The 8,401-nt window shown below is 49.4% G+C and overlaps 1 protein-coding gene across 2 annotated transcripts in view; it reads right to left on the reverse strand.

Annotated features, from left to right (window-relative positions):
- Positions 1-2,864: 2,864 nt before the first annotated feature.
- The window catches only part of LOC100484486 (E3 ubiquitin-protein ligase PDZRN3), a 239,639-nt gene continuing 234,102 nt past the window's right edge, over positions 2,865-8,401 (reverse strand). For both annotated transcript variants that reach the window (XM_034658648.1, XM_034658649.1), the window contains 2 exons: positions 6,003-6,119; positions 2,865-5,313 (listed from right to left, as the gene is read on the reverse strand). In XM_034658648.1, the coding sequence (XP_034514539.1) occupies positions 3,742-5,313; positions 6,003-6,119 (1,689 nt within the window). In that variant the 3' untranslated portion in view covers positions 2,865-3,741. The remainder of the gene's footprint in view (positions 5,314-6,002; positions 6,120-8,401) is intronic.

An 8,401-nucleotide genomic window follows, 5' to 3' on the forward strand; every position in this document is an offset into this window, starting at 1 on the left:
ACGTTACTTCTTGAGAAGCGGATGGAGGCACCGTGGTGGCAGGTGAAGGGTTTGGCATCAGGTGGATGCAAATTCAAAGCACATCTCTACACTCATCTGTGTGGATTTCATCATCCGAGTGTAAACTGTGGCTGAGGCCAGCTGCCTCGCAGAACTGCCCCATGGAGGCGGTGAGAGCGCGAGGTGGATTTGCACAGGCGTGCCCGAGAACCTCTCTCAGTGCTACAGGATAGAAATAGAGTATGTGCCATACACGTAATTAAGATGTTTCCGGGAGCCACATTAAAGTAAAAAGATAAAATTAAAAGTATTTTATTTAACCCAACATGTGTGAAATATTATTTCAACATGCATAAAAATTGAAATTTTTTACGTTTTTTTTTTTTTTAGTATTTTAAATTCATTTTCTCAGAACAATTCAATTGAGGCCAGCCATATTTTAAGTGTATAACAGCCAGATATGGCTAGGGGCTCCTGTATTGGACGGTATTGTAGCTTCGAATCATCCGTGAATTCTCATTTCTTTCCCTTTGTATCTTGGAAGTATTGTTTAAACTTGAGTTATCCAGCCAGTGGAGCAGCTGCTATGGAGATGCGGGGATAGTCTGGAAATTTATTTAGCCACGAGAGGAATAACCATCAGCACAATGACTGGGAGTGTATGGGTGCTAGTGGTTGGTGGAATTTTAATTGCCTTCAGCCATATGGGTCAAATGGGAAAAATCTTTATTCTTTGATATTAAAAATGGGTGCCCAGATCAAACAGTGCTATCAGATGGAATCTAAAACAGCATGCAGAATAAATCCATACAATTGTCCAGTTCAGTTGGTCTCATGTTGAGTGTTTGCAACTTTAGGGGAGGGCCATGAATGGACGTTGTGGCCACATACGGCCTCCAAAACGATACACAACCGATTGATTATATGTATGTTTTCCTATGGAGAAAATCCTTAGCTTCCATTGGATTCTTACCTGGGCCAAGGAAATCAAAGTGTCAGCAGCTGAGGCCATAGAGAGGCCTGTTGGTTACAGAAGTTCTGTTTACATGGAAGCTAGGGTTTCACACAAGAGAACAGAGTTGTAAATTGTCTCATGTCACCATTACCCAGGAAAATCCCTCCATTCACCCACCGGCTGGGAAATGCCTGTACTGCGAGGCACTAGGGAGTTCAGACTCACTCAAGAAGTGGCAGATTCATGTCTCCTGACTTATGCTCACTCCAGGGCATCCACTGGTGAAATGTGTTTATTTTTTGGTTGAGGGCACAGGGCCGAATGCATCTGAGGTAGCTGTGTATATGACAGCTACCTTTCCCTGTGGCCGTGGCAGAAAGAGCTGTGGGAATGGGAGCTGGGTTCTTAATTCAAATCCCCATTTGTCTATTAAATGAGCTATGTTTGTCTCCTGGATCCTCTTGCTCGTGGATAAAGCGACGATTTCTGGGGCGTCTTCCAGAATTTCTTTTGGAGTTCATTTGCCAGATAAGATTTGGAAACTTCTCCTCACATTGCAAATAATTATGACCAAATGTGTTTATATGATAAAGTGATTTAAAATACAAGTTGTAATTGAAGGATCTAGAATTGGATTTCGATGTATGTTGTTTTTAATCTCCCTCTCCTTCTTCGTAAGTGGCACTGGCTGGCTCCTAAATGTGGAAGCAGGTAGGGGCTCTGAGGTGAAACCCCTCCGCTTGACTCTGATGGCACGTGACTGTTTAGGCTGGAGCTCTTTGCTCTTGTGGTCACATACACACTTCTGACCTTTCATGAGAACACATGGGGAAGAACGCTATTTCCCCACAGAGAGCTGCAGACTTCCATGTGTTGCAGCTATGTTTATTCTCTGTGAAACGTGAGCGATTGGAAAGAGCACTATAGACGAGCTGCTTCTGGGAACCGGGGACCCACTTCTAGGGGCAGGTGAACTTGGAGAATATTGGAAACCCATGGCCCTAATAGTCCACCTTTTGCCACAACTTGTCTTTGGAGGGCTGATGAGAGTAATGTAGCAGATTTAATTATCTTTGCAGTGCCTGGTCTGAAAGAATGAATGGACATCTTAAACAGTTCAGTGTCTTACCTTCACGCAATTGCTCTCTTGCAAGAGTGACTGACTGTGAGCCTCAAGATTTTAGCCCCAAGGAGGCATTTTGGTTGGAGTCGGGTAGAGGGGAGTTATCTATGAGATACCTGACCACCTGGTCATTTCAACCCAATTTTTAGATCAGTGAGTAAACCATATGTCTGGCAACATGGCAAATGAAACGGACACCCTTCCTAATTCTATTTTTATTTTGTATTTTCAGTAAGTCCCACAGCTGCAATTGGTGTCACCACTATAACCAGGGAACAATTTGTCACAAATTCATTATTTAAGATCCTGGGGATTGTTGAAATTCTGAAAAATACTAGTTTTAAAACCCGCTCACTTTGGTGACCTAGGTTATTCTGTGAAAATATGAGATAGTTTGCAGAAATGGGAAGTTGGGTCTAGCCAACCAGAGTTGTTTTACCGTCAGGCAGTAATGGTTGCAATAAACCAAAGAGATTTCATCGTAAACAGGACCCTGATTGATAAACTCGCTCATATTTATTCTTGCTTACAGGATAACTGGGCCAGGTTGAAGCTTTCTGCAAGACAGCAGTCACAGAAGTCAGGATTCAATGGTGAGTTTGATTCCTTCTTCACTGACAGACGTTTGTTTTATGTCTGTCTTTGGGTTCTGGGCAGAATGAAGGTACTGGAGGATCTGAACAACCTGAATATTCCCAAGGAAGTAGATAATGTAATTGAAGAAGAAAAGAAACACCGCAAAAGGCTTTTATTTTATAAGCACCACTGCAAAAAAAGAGGAATCACTTCAAAACATATCAAATAGAAAATAATTTATTTTAACTTTGTTTTACTTAATGTTTGTAACTAATCATGATTTCGTGAGCTTGCTTGTAAAACTCTGTCCCTTCAAATCTACAAAGCAAAGGTTTACTACAATGAGCACTTAAAATTCCACAAACCACCTCCATCCACAACTTTCCTGTACATGCAAATTCTTCTGTCGGGCCGCAATATTTGCAAACATGCTTTAAGCTTCCATAAAGCTGCATGACATTTTGCTTTCTGGTGAAACCTTTACGCTCTTGGGAACTTTAACCAGAAAAAAATGTTTAAATGTATATCCCAACTCTAAACACTGCTGGTTTGGTTATGTGCATTAAATCCTGAACCACACAGTTTGGGAGTTTTGAGTTGAAGCCTTGACCTAAATTATATATTAATGGTCACTCATATGAAACACATTCAACAAAGTAACATTATAAAATAGGGTTCCATTAAAAATACACACTGGCAGTTGTATTTGTATTTTCGGCAGGAAAAAAAAGCGTGTTTAACTTTTTTATATGAATATAGTTTAAACAAATTATTCTGTGAAAGTATGCTTAATAAAGGATCTTTTTGAAATTTAAACACTTTATGTAAAAGGTAGCAAGTAAAAAAGTACAATTGCTATTTGAAAAAAGCTCTGTTTGTTAATATTGCCTTCCAAAGTAGTTAAGGGTGGTTTTTCTCCACTTAAAATAGAGCTATCGACACCCAGAGTTGCCGCGTTGGCCAATCGTGACTATAAACAGGATGACCGTATTTATCTTATATACAAAAACTTGCCGCATTGAACGAGGCAGGAATTTCTACCCCAACGGTAGCGTTCTCTTTTATGTACACAACGCACAAGTGAAAATTATACAGTAGTCACGGATAAGAAGGAATTGTAGACTCTCGTGCCATCGGGTGATTTTGTGCCGTGGGTTAAGAGTTCTTGGATTGTCATCCAATTGTCAAATATCTTTTTATTCCTCTTCTTCATCATCTTCTTGTGGCTCAGTTCCAGGATGTTCATCTCCTTCCTGTCGTCGGCCGCTTGCTGCTCCTTCAGGCAATCCAGCCGGCTCTGCATCATGAACTCGCGCCGGCGCCTCTGCTCCTTGGCCTTCACCACGTGCTGCTTCCTCTCCTCTTTGCTCCAGTAGCGGCCCAGCTTCAGCTCGCTCACGGCGTCGTCGTCGGTGGTCATGCCACTGCGCTCCTCGCGGATCTTGAGCGCGCGCTCGCGCAGCAGGCGGTCGCGCACCGGCCGCTTGGTGATGTAGCGCGTGCCGTCGCTGCGCACCTTCACCTTCCACTCCATCCTGGCTTCCGGCGGGCCGGCCGCGGTCAGGTCCTTGCACATGCTCACCAGGCTCATCTGGCTCTGCGCGTACTCCACGGCCGACTTCTGCTGGATCAGCTGCATGTAGCTCTGGTAGTGCTGCGCGTGCGCCGGGATGTGCGCGTGTTTGTATGGCGAGTGCGGGAAGGGCGACAGGTAGGAGCCGCCCAGCTTGGGGCCGGGGCCGGGGCTCCCGCTGTCGTCGCTGGGCCTCCGCTCCCTGCTCTCTGGGGCTGGCCCGGGCTCCAGCTCTCGAGGCGGGGGAGGGCTGTAGCTGCTGGCGCTGCCCCCCTCGGGGTCTTCGGTGATGGCGAGCAGGTTCTTGGGGGACGGCCCGTAGGCTTCTGCGGCCCCCGCGGCCCCCTCGCTACCGGCGCAGCTGCTGCCCTCTGCCGCCCTCCTCAGGGAGTTGTCGGGGGACATCTCCAGGGTGAGCGGGGTGCTGCGGCAGCTCTCGCCCGTGTTGTAGGCGCTCGAGCTGTCTTTGTCAGATTTCTCGGGGAGCTCGGTGATGTCCGACAGCTCGTGCCTGCGGACGTCGATGCTGGTGTTATAGTTGCGGAAGCCGCTGTGGTGCAGCATCCACGACTCGCGGTACTGCTCCCGGAGCTGCTGCATCTTGTGCGCCCGCACGATGCTCAGGCACTCCAGCTCGATGCTGCGCAGCTCCTCGTTCAGCAGCTCCAGCTCCTTGTCCACGCTCTCGGGGTCGCTCTTGCTGGCGTCCAGCGGGCTGTTGGCGTAGTACAGACCGTAGGGGCTGCTGCTCTTGGCCTGGCACTTGAGCTCCAGCAGCTCCCGGAAGCGCTCGCACTCGTCCACGGGGATGCCCAGGTAGTCGGCGTCGGCGCAGTCGGCCGACAGGAAGGACTCGTTGCTGAACGGCAGGTCGCCGCTGCCCAGGGTGTCCTGGCTGCACGTGAGCTTCCTCTGCCCGGCCAGCGGGGTGGACGATGCGAGGGCGTCGTCGCCGTTGTTCTCCTGCTCCGAGCTCTCGTCATTGCGCGTGCTCTCGTCGGTGCGCCCCACGCCGCTGTCCTTCTCGTGCTGGTTGGACAGGATGGTGGCTGTATCTGTGGTCCCCCCGTCTTCTTCATGCTTCTTCTAGAACAAGAACAAACGGCCACGGTGAGGGAGGTGCGGTTCCCAGGTGCCCCGTTTCCTGGAGGACAAGGGTTGCCGGCCAGGGCGGGCGCTGCTTCTCTAAGGCTGAGAGGCGGTGGATGGTGTCCGTACCTGGCCCTCAGGCAGACCCACCCGGGCTAAACACCTAGCCGCCGCCGCCTCATTTCTCCCACCTGTAAGACGAGGGTATCGGTCATCTTACCTCCGTGAAGGATCCTGGCCATTCCAGCACCCGGCGCCCGGGGAGCAGGAGGCTTATAGGCTTAATTAGTGCCTTACGCGGACCCTCCCCACCGAGGTGGCACAGAAGGGAGCTAAAGGGCTCTAAGCGGCTCAGGCTACACCGAGGGAATTGCTCTACTTTTGAAAACATGACTCCATGCTTTCTAATCTGCGTTAAATCTGGCACGTGTTTTCCAAGCAGACACCAGGTCCGCTGGACCTCAGCAGGACTACCCGGCTTTGAAAGCCAAGCCACACTCCCTTGGTGAGGAGGGTATTGGCTTGCCTCACACTAGTATGCAGACGGGAAGGCGCCTTCCAAGCTGGTGGGTTCGTGGGGAACTTGCGCGGCATGGGGGAGATGGGGGGGCGGGGCTGTCACCGGCTGCAGCACGCTGGCCGTGAACTGCATGGCCCGGGGTAGATGGGGGGGGGCGGGGCGTCACCTGCTGCAGCACGCTGGCCGTGAACTGCATGGCCTGGTGGTGCTGCTCCTCCAGCATGTCCATGTGCAGGTGGTCCAGAAAGTCGTTTCGGTCATCATCCATCCAGCCCTCGTCCAGCTGCGGAGAAGAGGCAGCCAACGTGGGCCTCAGACAAGGTTCCTTTTGCTTTCATTTTATTTACTTTTTAAAAGAGGACACTAACTTGGGGAAAGAGATTTCTGGGGCTCCCTCTGGGAGTCATGAAAATGCAGTGTGCCCATTGTTTGGCTCTACCTTGGAAAACTAGCCCCACTGCACCTTCAAGGGACCTTCTGCCCTAGGAAAGTCTCTGCTGTCCACGGTTTTGTTTTTTCCGGGGGACGCTCTTGCATCCCCGGTGGCTGCTTGCAGGGAAGCAGGCCCCCTATGAGGGGTCCGGGAGAGCTACCCTGCCTCCAGCTGGCTGGCCCACCCACAAGTTTAGCAGGCCCTGAAGATAAACTATTTGCAGGACAGGAAGAGTTGTTTTTGACACAGAAAGTGGGTCTGCTAACTAGCTGTTGGGGGCAAGGCCATCACTTTTATCAGGCCCATGTCTTCCTAGAGCAGACTATTCAGGGGTCTGAGAGCTTAGAGCCCACAAGTCAGATGTGGACTGTCCGCGGCCACTTCTGTGCTACTGTGGCGGAGTCTGGCCATTGCTCCAGAGGCTATGTGGTCCCCAAAGGCAGACATATTTACTATCTGGCCCTTTAAGGAAAAGTTTTCTGATCAACGGTTCTTTCATTTTTTAAAATAAAAGCTGTATTTTATGATTAAGATGTACATGGTGATGATTTAATATACATAAACATAGTGCAGTGACTCCTAGAGTCAAGCTCATTAACCCAGCATTTCCTCACAGGGCTACTGTTTTTGTGTGTGATGAGCACACCTGAAATTTACTCTTAGCCAAGTTTTAGTAGCTACGTAATAGTACTAACCACGGCCACCATGCTGTACGTTCCCTACACTCTGCAGCTAGAGACGAGGCCCACACTGAGCCAGGCGGGAACACTTGTCAGGCTTTGGGAACGCAAACGGTCTTGACGGTTATGACCTTGGCTGTGTCTTCCAGCCCACACCTGCTATGTTCCCTTGTCTTCTCCTTCATGACCATTCCTACGCTAATGAGCCTGCTGGGCCTACGGTGGGATGTCAGCACTCTCCTTCAATGCTTAAAACATAAAACAGATTTTAGGTCACATCAAATGAGACAACTTTTCCAGGGTGAACAAAGTGCCTTCAAATTCAGATGCAGTACTTGGGCAGTGGTCTGCAGTGCCACGGACGCGGGTCTGTGGTTAGAGAAATACAGACGCAGCTTCACGCACAGGAAGCTGACTCACCTGGAGTTCGGGCCTTGCAATCAGTAAGGAAAAGTTCTTGTTTTCTTCACTGGTTAGGAGAGCCACAGCCTCTTCACGGTCCTGTACCTCTATCCCATTAATCTTAAACAAACAAAACCCAAAAACATAGTGAGGCAGTGGTGGAGGGGTGGGCAAGAGCATAATGAGATCATATAAAATCCTTCTCTACTGTTCCAGGCCTATGTGTGTCACACAGTCATAGCTGGAGCACAGAACTTCCATGTAGCTTGCAAAGAATGCTCATTTGCAGAGGGAAAGGCCTTGCTCAGACTGGTCTATCAGTCAGCCGTGATGGGTGTACAAGGCAACGAATGTGGAAACTATGTGAACATAAGTGGCTGAGACTACAGAAGGCAGACTGAGAAAAATCACCATGTTGTGAAGAGGGGACATCTGAGCAATTTAATCAGACATAATACTCAGGCAGGAACACAAAGGGAATATACTAAAGCATTATTATAGACATTTTCAGATAATAGGGGAGAAAAAGCAGCAGCAGGTCTCCTGTGACCATTATGGAAGTTGAGGGCAAACAAGGAAATGGCATTATACGTGGTGTTCTGTGTGCCCAGTTTGTCACTTGAACTTCGTTAGGCAGGACAGAAAGTCTAGTGGGAGGGACTCTCACAATTGGTCTTGGAGGGATGATTGCTTCCGGGGACACAGGAATGGTCTCCCTGAGCAGGAAGGGGACCCCTTCCACACATCTCCTAAGGCCAGTGAACCAAGAGGCAACAAAGGGGGTGACCCTACCGGTTGGGGTGACTGAACCCAGTGACCAGTGGAGGCAGGTGGGGCCAGGTCCAGAACCCAGGACTTCTGTGCCCCATGGTAAAAGCTAAAGGAAAGTGACAGCACCCCCAAATGCAGGCCCACAGATGAGTCAGAGCATTAGGAATGAAGATTCGGGTTTCTCCCCCAGCCAGCGGTCCTTGAGCAGCAAGACTGGGGTTGAAATCTGGGGGGATGTAGACTGAGCCGTGGGAACAAGGGAAGACAAATGACGCACGG

The sequence above is a fragment of the Ailuropoda melanoleuca genome, chromosome 4 (genome assembly GCF_002007445.2).
Source record: "Ailuropoda melanoleuca isolate Jingjing chromosome 4, ASM200744v2, whole genome shotgun sequence".
NCBI lineage: Eukaryota > Metazoa > Chordata > Mammalia > Carnivora > Ursidae > Ailuropoda > Ailuropoda melanoleuca.